This window comes from Harpia harpyja, chromosome 1, assembly GCF_026419915.1.
Source record: "Harpia harpyja isolate bHarHar1 chromosome 1, bHarHar1 primary haplotype, whole genome shotgun sequence".
Lineage (NCBI taxonomy): Eukaryota > Metazoa > Chordata > Aves > Accipitriformes > Accipitridae > Harpia > Harpia harpyja.
Window position 1 is genome coordinate 80,435,901 of NC_068940.1, and position 18,241 is coordinate 80,454,141.

Here is an 18,241-nt window from a genome sequence, read left to right on the forward strand (position 1 = left end):
AAAAATAAATTATAACTGAGTAATGAGTCAACTGGAAGTGAAATCCCATAGAATATGTATTCTGGTGACCGAAGAAAAAACAGTGCAGCAGAAAGATTTGTGAACAAATACAGTGGCAGTAACTGATAAGAACTCATTAAATGGAGGAGTGACAGCTAATGGAATAAAAATACAGCATTTTACTTTTTTGGGATGTGGTTTTTAATGGTTTTTGCGAACTATTAGTGTGATTCTGCCATGCTACTGATCAGCAGTTTGAGTTAGTGAGACAAAGGTACCTGAAGTTATTCTGGTATAAGCACTGCAACATTTTTTTTAAGAATTCTGTATCTAATATACCTCTAGAAATTGAATTTAAAGACCTGTAGCAAATAACAATTAGTTAATCAAATAGCTAAGATGTTAAGTAGCCATCCACAATGTTAGTTGTATATGAAAAATATTTTAACTAAATATTGAGAATGGGATGTAACAGGCAATCACTGAATACAGAATGAGAACAGCAGTACTCTGGAGAGAGAATAAACTCTCTAGAAAATGCTTGAATAGAGATACAAGTCATTAGATGTACACTGCAGTTTTCAATACTTCAAAGCAGGTAATTGGAATTTCCTATTAATCTGATAATTGAATCTTATTTTTCCTCAGGGTTTGGAAGGTCCTTCTGGCCCTAGGGGACCTCGGGGACCTCAGGTAAGGGAACTAAAAGCTACCAAATAAAAAGAAACCACATTATAGTCTGTAAGTTTCTTCTACAACAACCTGTCAACTCTGTGGAGAGCAGCACAACTGGTGCATGAGGCACCGAGACAGCAAAGCCTGGCAAATCTTTTTTCTTTTGGAAATAATTTTCAAAGAAAAAATCTTGGCTGCGGCTGCTGCTTAAAGCTATTCAGATGTGCGTGGCCCACTTGGGCTCTCCAACTGCAGAGCTCTCCTCTTACCCTTAGAGTATAGTCATGTCCTGTCATACCCCTACTTGCTAAATTCCACTTATATTACATGGCAGCATCCGCCTGTATCATGGAAAGCTGTACACAGTCCTCCTGAAATACAAGGCAGCCAGAGAGACTGAAATTTGTTGGAGAGACTAAAATCTGCAGTAATTATTTAAAAACCTGAGAAATGAGTCAGAGAAAGTCTCAATGTTATTAGGAGCAGAGATTGTTACCACTCTCAGATCAGTGATCATTTATTTGTTACCTCTGTCCAGATCGTCATCTTCTCTTTGCAGTTGCTGAAAAGGGTTATTGCTGTCTTTGTGTTTCTTACAACCTGTGTAATTTCCATTAAAAAATTGGTACTAGACATGTAAAAAGAGCTGCTGTATGGAGTAGAGATCTCAAGAAGTTATACGAGTCTCTTAGTAGATTCATGGGGGATGTGGAATGATGACAGCCAGCACTTGCCCACTCACTTCTGTACTGAGCCTGTTTCTGGGTTATATGAAAGAAAACGTAATGAGGGCATAATAGAGTCAAAGAAATTTATTACATGTTATTAAGATGTGAACATTTAGTCCTAAATGCCTTTTTCAATGTTTTAAAATTATGTTTTTCTGCTTTACTTTTGGTTGGCAATGGACATGTAGTAATGCTACAAATTTATTAATTTATTATTTTATGCTCCAGTAATTCTGTCTGGTAAGCAATTAGTAAAGATGTGATCTGTGCCCCAAAAGATGACACTTATTTATTCTTGTTTATTAAAAACTGGAAACACATGGAGACTAAGAGATTTTTGGCCAATTTTGACAGGAATTAATGAAACAAATCAGATCACCAGCATTTCCCTAAATAAATTCAACTCATCATGCAATATATGTTCAGTTTTCCACACTGTGTAAAATACCAGCTGCTGTTGCAAGTCAAGCCATCTCTAAATTCTCATATAATGACATAACCTTATTATTCTAAGGCAAAATCAATTTTTTTTTCTTTCCATATACAGCATCACTGCAATTACTCCTTCATTATCCCAGTTTTGAGCTTAATATTACATATCATCATATAGTACAATGGTCTACATTCAGTTTAGGTTTGAAAGGCTCACGACAAAAAAAAAAAAATCCTAACTGCTGGAGAACAGAAACAGATGAATGTATCACTATACAAGAGGACTAATCAATGGTTTACAAGGATTTACAGTAATTCTGAGCTATGAGAACTAAGTAATTATGATGGGAACTACAACCCGCTTAATGACTAAAAGGAAGATACCGTGCAGTGAGCTTGAGAATGATTTATCTTAACTTAGGTATTTATATTAACAGATCATATTATGTATTTCTATTAGCATACCCTGCCTCAAGGACATTGCCATTTTACTGCTGGGACATTTGTTGATCTCACATCATGATCATAATTTTTGCCTCAGGAAGAATAGCTTATAAAAATGTGATTTTTCAAAGTCTCTTTCAGAAATGCTTTTCAAGTACTAAGAGATTTTAAAGAAATCTTTTGTTTCTTTATATGACACCAAGATACTAAGAATAAAGTAGTGTTTGCTTCTTTTGAAACAAACAAAACTGCAAGATTCCTTTTAGTAAACAGTACTCAATTAAAATGCATAAACCAAGGAGTAAGGCCATGTAACTGTGAGTTTGTGCACAATACAGCACTTGGGACATCACTGTACTCTTATGAGACAGTCATTCCCTAGTTCGTAAAGTTATGATTTTGGCATAATTTGGAACACTATATTCATTTCATTCACTGTTTCCCCCCTAGTATTTGATTTGTGGTTGTATAACTGTTACTTAGGTGTGTGATTGCATTTTTACATGCTTTATGCAAAAGCTGCAAAAGGAAAGGAAAGAATAATAAACTTTTTTTTTCTGACTGGAATTCCATGGGAGGTACAAAATCACAAATATTCCAAAATTTTCATATCTGTTTGTGAGCCAAAATGCAGTATTTTGGAGGATTTATAGCTATTAATATCTATAGCTATTAATGATGGTAGCTGAAAGGGATTATTTTTGTTTCTTTTTGGATAGTCATGTGTTTCTTGTAGTTTAGCATATTTAAGAAAGGGAGTGAACACACTCAGCACATTTTTGTGTCAGCAATGAAACCAATACATTTAGATTTGGGCCAGTTTGTATCTTTTTATAAGCACTGTTCAGGCCACATTGAAAAGAAACTTTACGTGCATCTTCAAAGGCAACTCATTCTATACTTTGACTTTCATACAGGGTATCAGTGGACCTCCAGGCGAGCCAGGCCCAAAAGGCATTCAAGGAAGCAAGGTAAGATGTAGTTGTGTATGTGTAGATGTTATTTATATAGGGAGAGAGGGTGTAGAATCTTTGTACTCTACTATCCTTTTTCCTCAGTAATTTTTTGTAATGGTGTCCTTTGCACAGCAATAAAGTACACCACCTGCTTGGTGCGCCATAGTGTCGTCACGTTATGAAGGCTTTGTGTCATTGACACATACAGCTGGTTCTCCATCTGGGTCTCCAAGAGCATTTTGTAGGGCCACAATAGGGTGCTACCAAGGACCTGCCTAGAGCCACAGCGCTTAGATTGGAATTTAAATCACCTGAATATGTGTCTTGGCTTCTGCCATCACTTGGGAAGTTTTTTCTAGAATATTTTTGACTAAAATGCCTTGTGTTGAAAGATTTAAAGTAATTCTAGATGGTAGTTACAAAATCTTTAGATTGAGTATTTAAAGTAATTTTTAATTGCTTGTATACTGTAAAAACTCAAGACAGCTTTGAAAATGGTAGAGGTGTAAGATTTGATAACGATTAATGCCTTAGTTATATTTAAAATAGATCATTCAGAGTTAATGACTACAGCTTGTCAAGCAAAATCAGTTGGATAAAATATCTGAATAATTTAGGCAGTCTTCTGGTTTGCAAACCTTTGGGAAATTGCTTTATGTGAATACAGTTGTCTTGCCCATGGGACAACTATTAATATCATTGTTCAGTACAGAAGGATCTTTCTTGTATCAGTTTGAAAATGTACAGTCTAATGACAAAGACTTTCTACCACAGGATTATTGATAGGCTGGTTAATGCAATGCCGTATCTAAGTTACACAAGGCAACTAAATTCACACAAAGCAATTTGCAAAAGATGCAATATTTAAACACTCATGTTTTGTTTCTTAGGCAACAGTTTCATTTGAAGATTCACAGAAATAAATTTAAATATGGGAAATGTTTATGGTACAAAGTTTGGAATACTGGTATCCATCATGATTTTCCTCTTCCTGACAAATGCTTTTTCATACTTCTTATTTCTTCATCTTCTCAACAAAATGCTTGATTAGGAAAGCTGCTACAGAATATTTCAGAAGTGGGGAAAGAAAGAGGATGATGGGTCTGAAAGAAGCTATTCATACATGTGGTGGTAAAGTCATCCCTCTAACTTCAGCACAGCAAATGACAATAATTTTTTTATCTGTCTTTTCACGCTGATGAGTCCAAGACAGTACTACCAGATACTTTTATTATACACTAAACTGTATTTGTTGAATGTTGTTCATCCTCCTGTCAGTTTCTTCACACACTTTCATGTCTGTAAAATACATGTAGCGCTCTCTAGAATTCATCTACCTGGATATAATATTTATGGTCTCTTGTTATACTTTAGCTGCAGATTTTCCGTATGAATAAGAAGGAAAATTCCCTCTTTTTTCTCTGCAACCTGCTGTTTAAAGTCTATAGTCAAGGTCTTTCCAGGCTCAGACATCTATCATCATAAAAATATTGCCAGACAAGTTTAATTAATACACTTGGGTAATTATACTTAAAGAGCATAGCAGAAACGTATGTATGTTTAGAGGTTATCTTTTGTCCATACCTACCACCAAAGCTAACCTTTGGCATTTTGAGGCTTATTTGAGACGAGTGAAAAATTTTTTCAGGATCAGTACAGATAATCAGTGGTTGTTTATAGCTTAATAAACACCCATTCAGCTAGTAAAGGTCAAGGCCTTTTTTGGTTCAGACACATAGCAGTCTTTCCAATATCTTTTGTCCTTACAGAAGGATTATTCAATTGCTCTTTTAAAATTAGTTTTCATGACACATAATACAATATCTCTGAAAAGTGGCATCTATTTATAGCTGCCTTGGATAAAATAAATAAGTCTATTCTTAGTGTAGTTACTTATACCCTTGGCCTTTCTGTGCTAATACTTTCTGCTTTTTGAGCTGAACTAGTGACTTCACCCCGGTTTAGCAGAGCTAAAGGCAGTTGCATGGCATTACTATTGATGTGACATAACACAGAACACGGCCGCTGAACGCTTTTATTCATTGTTAGTGGGCCATGTTGAGGTTTGAAAGAGAAGATTCAGTGCCTCAGAATATAAACTCCGGATCAAGCTCAGCCTACAGATGTTTTGGGTCTCATTTGTGAATTCTACAGTTCGCTCATATCTGGCCAGCTCAGTCCATCCCACACCTCTGTAAGGCAGTGCCGTACCCGTTCTTTCGCTTTGCAGTGCCAAGTGCAGCTGGGGACAGTGTCATCTGCGTGCTGCCTGGGTGCCACTGGCTCTGGCAGCTGCCAGCAGGAGAGGGTTGGTGGCATTGCAATTTCAGCTAATTTAGTTTGACTTGTCTGAAGCGAGGGAGCACGGAGTCCAGAAACATTGTCCAAGAAATTACTTAAAAGAACTTTTCATATCTTTCTTCTTCTGTTATTCATATGCATTTTCTTATTCTCTCTTAAGCTGCTGGCTAATCTATCAGTGCGAAGTCTTACTGGCTGCACAATACTCTACTTCCATCCCTTTTCATGATACTGCCTTATCATATTGCCAATAATGAGTTGAATCTCTCTCAAAGTCCCACTGCCTGCATTGACCGGCTTTCCACTTGCTACAACAGGAACTCAGCCAACCTGTTTCCATGTAGACACCTAAGTTTAGGAGTGATCATATGGAGCTGAATCACATCCTTAACCTCAAACTCTTTCTGATGCACTTCACAATCAGTCCTTATTTTAATAACCTCTTTAACATACAAGCAAACTTTGTCACTTTACTTTCACCCTCTTTCCAAGTCATGTATGAATATGTCGAACAACCTATATCCTGCACAGAATGCAGCTCAGCGTGTCATTAACTAAAACCAGTTTTTGCAATTAAGCAAACTTTAAAAGAAGTCTTCTCGATTTGAATTTCTGCAGAGTTATAACATCTCAAAAACATCTAAATAGTTTTATTACCATATATACAAACCTTCTCCATAAAGAGGCTGAGGCATTTAAAATGACAAATTTGAACTCCACTTCTATAAAAATAAAAATACATGTTAACTCATGTTGTATTATTTTCAGTTTACCTGACTAAATATATTTCCATTTAGCCAAATGCTGAACTTGCATGTAACAGTAAACCTACAACACAGTATAAAACATAATAACTTTGAGAGAAAAACCTTAGAGACTAACAGGACATTTCACTCAAACACAGGAGTTGGGAACTGTCTGTTTTCACTGTGTATCTCCTGTCTTCTGAAGCAGTCATCTTGGTCCTGTTCCCCAAGCATGTCCTGAGCAAAGAATCAGGATTATTCTGTTTGTTTTCTGTTTTACTGACTTTCTATTGCCTATTGGCAATGTTTCAATAGAAAGATGTTAAATTTATAAAAGAAAAATTACATTGTTAAAGCCAAATTCTACGTTATTTTCTCTCTCTCTCATTAAAATACCAAGAAAAAATAGCATTCACAGCTGTGCTTTATATTTTCTTAGATGTTTGCTTCACTTTAAGGCATTCTTAAGCTTCATCAGCCACCACATATTATCTGTATTGTAACATGAAACAAAAACTTGAATCAGAATATACCATATACCTCATTCAGCTATAAAACATGTAAAGAAAATTACACAAACCCTATGGGAAAAAAATTGGTAGTTCTTTTAAGTTATCACAGACAATTAATTAATTGAATTTGCAGAACATCAATTTATAACTCTGGGTCTAAGGTAGAGACACTCAACTCTTGTCAAACTGCAGCTTATAGGAGCAAGGAGCTCATGTTTTGCGTTCCTTTCCTCACTAGAATTCAAGGACGGCCCACAATATGATTTTGCTGGCTGATGCAACCATTTCCAAAAACCCAGAAGACACTATCATCTCACTCAGAGAAAGACTAAAAGTACCAGAAACAGAAAGTCAGCAAAGAGAAATGCCATGCTGCTCTTTGTTCTGCTCCAGTAATATTCCATAGTCCTGCCTAGATGGCCAGGAATTGGCTAGACGGCTGGTTAATAGGTGGTTTGGGGATTAAATCAGTTGTGGTTGCTTTTGCTTGGTTTGTTTCTCAAAGATCACATTGAAGTTATTACAGGAAGCCATAGGCTTTCAAAAGGGGACACAGGACATAAAGTCAGTATTCTCTATTGATAGAGACAAAAGATTTACTTGCTCTGTAAATGTAATATATTCTATCATAAGCAGTAGGGTCCAGAAACATTATCCAGTGAGAATCCCATCTCTCTTCCAACATTCCCAGTAACCTGTTTTCTGTCATTTTCATACTTAGGTTCTACATTATCTCTTCACTGCATTGGTTAATACAGTAAAATAGTGTCCTAACTGGCTATTGCATTTACTTTTGTTGGATTTATTTATTACCACATATATTATGTGGTTATGTTGTCATTAGAAGACAGCTTTGCCCTTCAATAGCAATGAAAAACAGGAAAAATGCAAATATTCTAACACAAAAGGACTTCATGCATCTCGGTTTCCTCTCTAAAAAGGAAATGGAATCACCATGATTTTTCTGGAAAAAAAGAGTTCTAAGAAGGAATTTAATGCCCTTTATTTTGGTCAAGCAAACTTCTCAGCACTAATGTTCTGCTGCTTACATTTTTGCAAAGCTGAAGTACCTCATTGGGGTCAACAATGTAAAATGTGCATATCCGCTTTCCCCTAGTGTTCTTGGTGTTAGACAAAAAATGAATTTTTGTTGCCGGTGGAGTGATGTACTTCACTTGCAAGAGGAGCAACAACATATTTTATTATTATTATTATTATTAGACAGTGAGTTAACAAAGTTCAACGGTAAATGTGACAGTGGTTTAACAAGATTCAATGGCAAAGTACACCTGAGTATTTGCTGCACAGAGGACAGAGTCAGATGAAACTGTCAGGGACACCCTCCCGTTGAGTCATGAGGTTCAGAAAGGACCCCCTTGCATTCTAAACTCCTTCTCAGCAGGGAGTTTAGGTGTGGCTGGATCCAGACTTAGGCCCAGACTTGGTCAACGGTTTATGTCTAAAGGTTTATATATGCACAGTCAAACCTTTATATCACTTAGCTAAGAGTTCAAAGTTTCAGCGCGCTTATTCCCAATTCACTTACTGAGTATCTGACACAACAAGGATTCTCTCAACCTCGAGGAGTAACCTTGAGAGGTGTCCCTACTCAAGGGGAGATCCTGGCGTTCAGCCCACTGTTGTGCAAGAGAGCTCAACGGGCCCTGGGCTGTCCACTATTTATGGAGTAAGATGATTGATTTATAGTCATAGTTGTATACCAGCCATATTTCAGTTGGCGCATGCTCAACTAGCCCTCAGCTGTTGTGTTGTTATCTGTCTTCCCCGAATCCACTTTGAGCCGGATGCACCCATCACGACCAGATCCATCCATTACGATCACCACTGGTGGTTATCACTTGAGCAGGGTCACGGGAAATAAAGGTCAGGTTGGGGGTGGGGGGACCATGCCATCACAATTTTCAACATGCATACATCTATTAATTTATGCAAAATAGTAGGCATTATTTTGTCTGTTTTCATTAATTTACTAAAAAATGCTTAACTAATATTTATTTTAAAAAACCCCCAACAACGTATTCTATACAATAGCACCAGTAAGGTTCCATAAGAGTGTTTATAGTCAAAGTAATTTTTGAAAATGTGTTTGTTAGTGAGGGGAATAATCGTGACTTTTCGCAAATTTCAGTGGACAATTTACAAACAGAATGATATGGTTACAGACTGGGGCATAAAATCAGGAAGTGGGCATGACCTGTGTTCCACTCATAAAGAACTGATGAACAGGGAGTACTTATGGTTATCATTTCAGAAGTGACACTGGGTTTGTTTGCTTAAACTCTTAGACCAGCTACTAGAAATAAAGTACACATTCTAGAAACCATGATGTATTCATGGAAAGACTGTAAACAACACATTCTTAAAAGCCACTGCTATAGAAAGAACCTCTCTGGAAAATTTCATATGCATAGTAAGATTCTGAATTAGAGTCTCAAGTTGTATGAACAGGCATGTATTCAAACTTTTAAAGAAACAGTTAAGTTTGAATGTGGGTATTCAAAGCAGTTATTCCTGTAAAAACATCTTGGCGTAGTCCTGTGAAAAATCCGTCATTGCATATTTCCCTGGAAATGTGTCCCAGAATGAACTGCTAAGGGATGCTGCTGCTTTTCTGATGACTTATAAATTCTTTCCTTACTGATGTAGCAAGTTACATCTTTCCCAGGAGGCTGAAAAATCCAATTTCCCTGTAAAGAAGTATAGTTCCTAGGTACCTCAACTAGCTTAGAAATACAAAATATCAATAATATCTGTTAAAATATCTATACCTAGTTGCACTGTTGTTGCCAATGTTTACTTTAAAGATGAAATCATTATATTTGAAAGATTATTTTTTACTATAGCTTAATCATTATGGCATTATAGACTGAGATGCAGAGTCTTTGTGTTCCTTACAGGATGTATGTGCTTTCTTAAAAGTAAAGAAATTATTTATATTGGCACTAACTGGTACTCGTCATAACATTACAAACTATTTTGGGGGAGGGTAGACTGTTAAGTATGTTCCAAGCTTAAAAGGGTACAGTTTTAATATGCAAAAAATATTAAGTTCAGATCAAGTGTAATTTTCCTTCCCATTGCTCTAGCTGATATTAGATGCCACCTGAAGGAAAATCCCAATAGGGCGAGAAAAAACAATTTGAGCAGAGTGTTAGATAAAGAAAATAATTACAAAGAAGCTACTTTGAAAAGCAGAGTTTTCCTTCCACGTGTAGAGATAATGATATTATTGCCAGCACTTTATGGTTTTAATAAATTCCATATTACGTGTAGCACCAAGACCATAGAATATAAAAGCCAGGCTTACTAATAGCCATATGAAGTTGGAAATATACAGTCTTTAAAACAGATTGAATAGTTTAAGTTTCCAAGTTTTACATGTTGTCTGGTAGAAGGTGGGGTTTCTTTCTCCATTAATATTCAGGCATCCTCTGCTATCAGTGAGAAAACATTCAACAGAACAAAATTTTCATGCTACCCTACAAGCTTTTTATCATAGGGGCTGTTTACACTGCCTACACCAGTACCTACTAGTACAGCTGCTGTGAGACAGATTACATGACACCAGTCACTGGAAAGAAAACTGTGTAATGTTTTTGTCATGGTTAAAAAAAGAGCTTTTGGAAAAACATTATCTTCAGTAGGGCTCCCATCTGCATTCAATGCAGTACATATGTTAGCATAGCTCTATCATGTGGGTGAACTTGCAAAGGATCAAATGATTTGCAATAGGAAGCATGCCTCAGAGTTACTGTCCTTGGGAAGTTCTGGCAGGGGCTGTCAGAAGTAGATACAAAACACAATGTCCGTTTGGATGACAGGACAAAAAACTTGCAAGATGCTTTCCAAACCCAACAAAGAGGTTTGGTTTATTGTTTCAACTGAGAGATAAGCCTCTATTTATCAAACATCATTTTTGAGAATGGAACAAGTTCCTACACCATTTCAGAGGTTTAGTTTTGACAAATGGAGCCAATGTCCTTAGTGGCGTTTGCTGTGCCCAGAGTAGCCTGCTTACAGATAGTGGTGCTACGTGCTGCTGAATTACTATTTTTTTTTATCTGATAGGGGTTTTTTAATATATTTTCAACTTTGCATGTCTTTTGCATTCATTCTGTGGGGCATGCTAATACATCATGGCACAATACAGATCCCAGGCTGCCTTCTCCATGAAAGAAATGAGGACTGTGGATTTGAACAGCTCATATTTAGCATACTGCCTGGCCTTACAGCAGCCTGTGCCTATTTCTTTCTCGCTGAGGCAACTCTTCCTTGAAGTGGGGAAGTCTATCCCTAACTAGACTGTCTCCAGGCCCTGAAGCTACATGGGGCTGTATCTGTTAATGTAGCTTGTCAAGTGGAGAGCTATTGAAGTAAGAGTTGGTGGTGAGGTAAGGGAGACTATAGACTGAAAGGCAAAGCTTCTTGGGTGCCAGGCTGGTGTGCTTGGTTTAACATTCTTCCAGAACCCATGCTTTGTGCATCTTGACCAGCTTTGCAAGAAGCACAACTGTGGCTAAAAGTGGCAGAAGTATCTCTGTCCTTCAGGGAGCGTCCATGCATGGAAATTTGCTTGCAAAACTTTCTACTGAAACCTTAATACAACAGTTTTATTTGTATAGCTCCCATGGGTATGATTTTGCCCTGGAAGCAGAGCACACCACGGGGCTGTGTGTGTGTAACTACAGCACTGTGCCTTTGCTGATACCATTCTGCCAGTGCATTTCTACATATTGATGCACAATCAGAAGCTGAACTTCCATTGATGCTTAGATACTTGTGACCTGTTGGCATGAATGAAATTCAGTAGCCTAAATTACTACCATTGGAAAAGAAATGGAGGCTTCTAAGTCTCTAAAACCCTTCTGAAAATGTTGCTTTTAGTATATATTATTTTCTAAAGAAGTAGTATAAAATGTTTTCTTACATATTCCCCCTATTTCTTGTCTAAACAGAATCAGCCCCAAAAGCCCTGAAATTCAGCTAACTGTTGGCTTAGAAGAAAACAGTACTTAAAACAGAGTTTGTAAAGAGAATTAAAGAGGAGGCAAGTACGAGCTTTGGTTGTATTATTCTTGGCCTTCCCTAAATTTCCTGCTGATGGGAAACACTTAATAAAAATTATTTTTGATCAGCTGATTTTAAAAGGACAGTTTGTTCAATGCCAAATTAATCCTATTGAGGAACTGGAAGTCTAGAAGATAGGCTATTTGAGGAATTTTTGTTGTTGTTGTTGTTGGGTTTTGATCAGTTTCAAAACAAACACAGGAGGAAAAAAAATCTATGAACCAAAAAGGTCAATTTCTAATTGGCTTTATATCAATAAGAATTGCATCATTTATGATAATCTAGATACACATCAACCAAGTTGTGACTCTCGGCCAAAGGCTTCATGAAAATATTATAAGAAAACCCAAACAATAAGGTCTACCTAGGAATACGGTAAACTTCTTTGCTATATTCTGTATTTTGGCAACAGCCACATGCACGGAATCCACATTAAATCAATTTCAGTGTTGCTAATACCCTACCAGTGTGCTATGTGGAGATACACATGCTATTCTGCTGAGTTATACCAGCTTTCTCTGATTTTTCTCTGCCTTTTAAGACTTACCTCCTATTGGTGCTGTATTAATTTATTAGATTATGAAGGTGTGCTATAAAATCTTGTATTTTGAATAAGCATTAAATTTCATAGCTGCTCTTCAAATTATCATATTTTCCCATAATGGAATGAATTTAAGACTAGGCATCAAGTTCCACTTTATTCTAGGTTTAAAGCTGCAGTAGTAGCACTCCAAGTGCATAGTTAGCAGAAATTAAGCTTCAAGGATAATCTGTTTATTTATTTTCACTGTATATTCCCATTCTTGCATCTTAGCTTCATTCTTCGACATATTACTGACTGGTAGATTTCTGGAGAAATATCTGGCTTTGAAGTCGTTTTTTACACTTCCATTGACCTCTCAAGTGCAAAAATCTCATTGAAAGGTTTCAGAACTCAGCATATAAAATTTTGTGGTATATACAAAATTTCAACCCCCCAAATACAAATACCTCCCCAGAAAATACACACATTTTGATAAAAAGCCTTTTTAATAATCATGTGGCTACGTTGGCTTTGTTAGAAACATATTAAACACACAAGAGAATTAGGACCTGCAGTTAAAGATAGCAGTAGGAACAACAGTTGTGGTACGCAGTTCTTGCTATGGGAAGAACCTTGAGTGCAATGTTTAAAGCATAAACACTGCTTAATTTCCAAATGCCCGTGTTTCTAGCAAGAAAAAAGCTGAGGAAGCACGAAATTATTGGATAAAGTCAAGACCAAAGATACGACAAAGAATAAATATATATTTTATCTTTCCTGATGCATATGAACGAATGGCTTTATAACATTATTATCTCTCCCAGCAACTTGTATGGCCAGGATATTGACCCTGCTCCTAATCTAAACATCTATCTTTAAGACAGGTTGGGTTTTTGTTTTGGTTTGGTTTTTTACTTTAAAAACATATTTCTATAGCCCTAAATGAGGCTGTGGAAAGACACTTTGGCGGAATTTGGTTAAGGTTCCATTTTCATTAATACTTCCTTTCCATTTTGTTTCCTTTAGGGAGAGCAAGGCCCTTTAGGTCCCTATGGTCCTCCAGGACTCCCTGGTGTTGGAGAACCAGGACCCAAGGTAACTCTCAGTAACATGTCTATTAAAGTGCTAACTGTGGGCAGTCATTTTGTGGATGAAAGTTCTCGCCTGCTGTTTTATCAAACTCAAACTCTTATCATTTAAATGTAAAACTGACGCAATATTGAAAGGCTTTTTTATTTGCATAGGATGGAGATAACAGACCTGCCTTTCCAGCAACCCTTAAGTTTTTATTATGATCCCACTGATAAAATAGAAGTCAGAAATAATGCCATTTAAATGGGGGTTAAATATGTGAGATCATTTTCAAGCACTAGCAGATGCTTGCACTAATGAGTAAACCATACTTCAAGGCATAGAAATACATCTCAGTCACAGTCAAGTGACAGATTTGCCTTGTTATTTCTTCACTGGGGAACAGGTATTCTTATAGGTTATAAAATTCTCTCTCTCATGCAGCATTTCATTCCTCCATCTTATTTTATTGCAAAAGACTAGAAGGTGGAATCCAGTCTTGCTGATTTGGAAAAGTCATGTCTGCCTATGCTGGCCAGCCAGATCTCCTTTGGGAAAACTGCAAAAGCATCTACATAGGAAACATGACTACTTAGTTTATTAGAGTTTTGTCAGAGACCTACAGCTCAGACTCAAACAAGAAATCTCAATTGGGCAGAACTGGGTCTCACCATAGTTCTTCTCGCTGCTAAGTCTTTGGTGTTGCTTTATGCCATTTTTTTCCCTATTTTTTGGAGCCAAGTGCCAGTGTCTAAAATACCTGCACTTTTTTTGCTCTTACTGCTCTAATGTGTACCTTCATTGAACTCCTGCATATTTTCTGTGCAGTGGGGCAGACCCTGGAACATAGAGAGGGTTTATATATCTCGGAAACTAGTAATTTGCCATGTAAAAGGAACAACACTGGGTCATTCCGGAAGGGAAGGTAGTTTATGGAGAAGGAATGTCACTCCCAATCCCTGTACTGCTCTGGGGAGAGATAAAAATCCTCTGTGCTCTTATCCTTGAAGCACATAGTCTTCAGTAAACTGAAGGAATTGTGAAGATTATGACACCTTATAAATAGAAGATACAGAAACTATGCAGTTCCTGGCGTTCCTATGCAACCCCATATTCCACTGAAGCAGGCTTCGAGTGCCTAGATAGAGGCTATGGTGAGGATCCCTCACACCTGAGCATTCGTCCGTCATGGTTGGGTTGTACTGCAACCAAATTTTGCCTGACTTCACTCTGTCGTCCCTGTCGTCTCTCAGGTCCTGCACCTTTCAGTGGTTACCCCTATGCAAAGTGGTAACACCCCTTTGCTGTTGGCATGAGGGCTGGAATGCGATCTAGTTGTCCAAGTATTAATCGAAAGGTACTTTCGAATATTTCTAAATTGTTATTTATGCTTTTTTTACATCAGGAGATATTACGCATTTGATTTCAGACCATTCTGGTGACATCGTTAAGTCATCTATATGTAAATGTTATGCTTTTCAAAAGCATCAAGTTGAATTAGGACTGAACTTTCTAATATTCTTTTCCACAAGGGTGCTCAAGGTCAAGAAGGTAAAATTGGATTCCCAGGACCTCCTGGAATTGGTGAGCCAGGATTACCTGTAAGTCAGTGATATATGCAGAGGAAGTGGAAATATAATAAAATAAGTCTTAGTGTGTGTAATTGATTGACAGCAGCTCTGTTGGCTACTGATTCCATAAACCACTTTGTACCTAGTCTGACGCAGCAGAATTGTGTCTGGCTGTGCCAGCCCGGTGTTGCGGCAGTAGTTGCATGTGGCTTGCCCAAGTAGGAGAATAAAGCCGTGTCCAAACAAGTTTTGGGGAAATAAAAAATTGCTTGGTCCATGTGAGCAAGAATGCGGTATCCAGTTTTCAGAAAGACATGGAGTTGTATATAAAATAGCTGTACCCCTCCTTGTTTGAGTTGAGGATAATCTTTAAAAATTGTCTAAAATCCAATTTTAAGAAGATGAAAATCCAAGAGCTGAGACATTCCTCAACTCCTATGTGTAATTTGGATTGCATCAAAAACAAAGACCCAAATTATATGCTTTTAATTGTATCTTTAACTTCTGAATTACAGAACTTTACCAAGCTTTTCGTGACATTGAGTTAGTTCACTGGTTGCTTTTTCTTCCTGAAATGTATAAAATGTATGATTTTCTCATGTATTTCATTAAAAATCTCAAAGAGATTGTTAATTAAGAAGCCAGAAATGTGGATGGGTGTTAGATTAATCCTAACAGTATTTTTGAAAGTCACTTTGTTGTTGTAAAAGATCGTTTTTCTCACAAAAAAACATAGAAACTTTTTGCTTAATGAAGATCATCCTTAAAAACTTTTTATTAGCTTTAAATAATGAAAGATAGCTGAATTTTGTGGAAGAACAGAATGTATTACAAAAATAATTATTTCTGTAGTTATTTAAAACAAAATTGGCATTCTCTAATTTTCTATATTTAACCTGCCATTTTGTATGAAAAAAACTATTAATGATTTTCATTATGAGAATTATAGGGAATTCCCTATAAATTATAGGGAATAAGTTTCACAGTGGTAAATGTATTTATTATAAATTAATCTACAGGTTCATTTGAGTTTTAAGGGTACAATCTTTAGACATTAATTATGTAATTCAGCATTATCTTATTCTAATCTAAATCCTCCAATTCAGGGTTGCTACACTTCATTTTAATTGCCTGGGCTCAGCCAGCTGTTATGGAAGCATTTTTAGTTACCAGTGTCATAAGAGTTGCAAGAACCTATACTAGCAAGTTAGACAAAATGTCAATAAAAAATGGAATTGCTGATATAGTCTGAATATATTTTTCTTTTCTTACAGGGACCACGTGGTCCTGATGGTCTGCCAGGTGAGAAAGGTCCACCAGGAGAGGGCATTCAAGGCCAAAAGGTAGTCTTATGGAAATTTTTTTTTTTAACGTTGTGGGCCAAATTTGCAGTAGTGTCTAAGTTATTTAAGGTAACTGATCATTCCACTGGTATAAAATGTCAGCTGATGGATCTTGGTCTTCTGAATCACTGTGCTCTCTGAATATCCCTCCAAGTTCAGAAACTCTATCAAGATAATAATTACAAAAGAGTTGTACAGTCCCTCTACCAGTAGTAAGTTAATGATTCTCTTATTTATGTGTTTAATAAGGTACCTTATTTTGGTAGCATTAATGAGATAAATTGTCTTCTGAAAGACTACTTAGCTATTTATGTTCTGCATTGGAAGAAAGCATTCGGGAACTGTTTTCATTCTGTCTTACCATTCTGGGAAACTAAAAGATGGGTTGTATGAGTCTCTGTGGACAGTTGCCTCATTAAGGGCACTTGCTAGGTTAACATAAGTGAACATTCCTTTTTTTAAAAATAAGTACAAACAAGCAAATATTTATGATTAAATCACAACTGGGCTTCCCATCAAAATGTATCTCTCTTTTTTAGTGGATTCAAGATTCTTTAGAGCCTTGAACTACTAAGCAAAGAAGATTTTTCTTCCTTTCATGGAAAAGATATTAGTCGTGTCCTTGCACCAAGTTCAGAACTGTTCTCTCTGACTAATGAACATACTATCACATTTTCAAAATGTAGCTTTCTTCTTCCTAGTATTTCATTTTCTCCTTTTGAAGTCCTGTGTTCAACAACACAATGAATGCAGATGAGCATGTTATTAATTGTAACTGAATCACTTTTCTGTAATACTGATAATTCCGTTGACTATTTTTCTTGGGTTTTTTTGTGAAGGAATGCTTTTTTCCTCATTATCCTCATTGTGATGACCAGTTTGTCTAGGATGGTGTTCTTTATAAATTCCCAAATACAGTTACAAAACTGTCACATATTTCTAGGGTGAAAAAGGCTCTCAAGGTGTAGCTGGTCTTCCTGGACCTCAAGGTCAACACATCAAAGGTGACAAGGTGAGGCACAGAGTATTTTTCTAATCTTATCTATAGTTAATTATATTTATAGTTAAATTAATGATGAATTATTCACACAATATCACAACAATTCAAAGGTATGTTTTATCTGGAATCGGAGGAACTATGCTACACTGTTCCATGCAGCTCCGTAGGCTGCACTCATCTATACAAGTAGCTGAGCCCGTTAATGTTAACTGAGAGCACGAAGGACTGTATTCTATGCAGCTGGGAGTATGAGGGAAGAAATGGGACTTCTTCCTCCTAAATTTTTTTCAACATTGTATCTGAAATATTTAAAATTTTACTTAAATATTAAAAAAAAATGTAAGAAAACCTTTGAGCCATCTAACCTAATGGACCCGGAACAGGCAAAGAAACACTCTGGCTTTTGAAATTTGTTAGCTTTTTGGTGCCCAGTCCCCCAAAGAGGGATCCAGAACAATTTTAATTCCCGTGGCCTGATGAGATTCCAGTCTGTATCTTGTGCATCCCCAGAGAGCGGCTGATGTAACAGGCCCAGGTGTCCTACAGAGCAGAGGCAATGATTCCAGATTTTCCTTCTCATGATTTAGTGTCATAGCCCTCCTCCTACTCCCTGTTCTTTTCCTTCCCTCCTGTCTCCATGACTCCTGCTCTCCTCGTTGGCCCACACTCCGCTTCAGTGAGAGGAGAGGACAGCACTCCCATCCAAAGTCATTGACAGCTTAGTCAGCAAGGGGTGCTTTACGGGTGTGGGAAGTTTAATGTGAACTTACTCATCTCACTGTCCAGTCAAACGGCTCTCCAAAATCTTCAGAGCAACCTAGGTGGTGTGGTCTGATTTGGCCTGTCTGTGA

At 37.0% G+C, this 18,241-nt stretch overlaps 1 protein-coding gene across 2 annotated transcripts in view; it reads left to right on the forward strand.

Moving 5' to 3' along the window:
- COL28A1 (collagen type XXVIII alpha 1 chain) overlaps window positions 1-18,241 on the forward strand; it is a 95,024-nt gene that overhangs the window by 31,062 nt on the left and 45,721 nt on the right. For both annotated transcript variants that reach the window (XM_052801549.1, XM_052801540.1), the window contains exons 10-15: window positions 649-693; window positions 3,197-3,250; window positions 13,432-13,500; window positions 15,009-15,077; window positions 16,322-16,390; window positions 17,334-17,402. In XM_052801549.1, coding sequence (XP_052657509.1) covers window positions 649-693; window positions 3,197-3,250; window positions 13,432-13,500; window positions 15,009-15,077; window positions 16,322-16,390; window positions 17,334-17,402 — 375 coding nt within the window. The remainder of the gene's footprint in view (window positions 1-648; window positions 694-3,196; window positions 3,251-13,431; window positions 13,501-15,008; window positions 15,078-16,321; window positions 16,391-17,333; window positions 17,403-18,241) is intronic.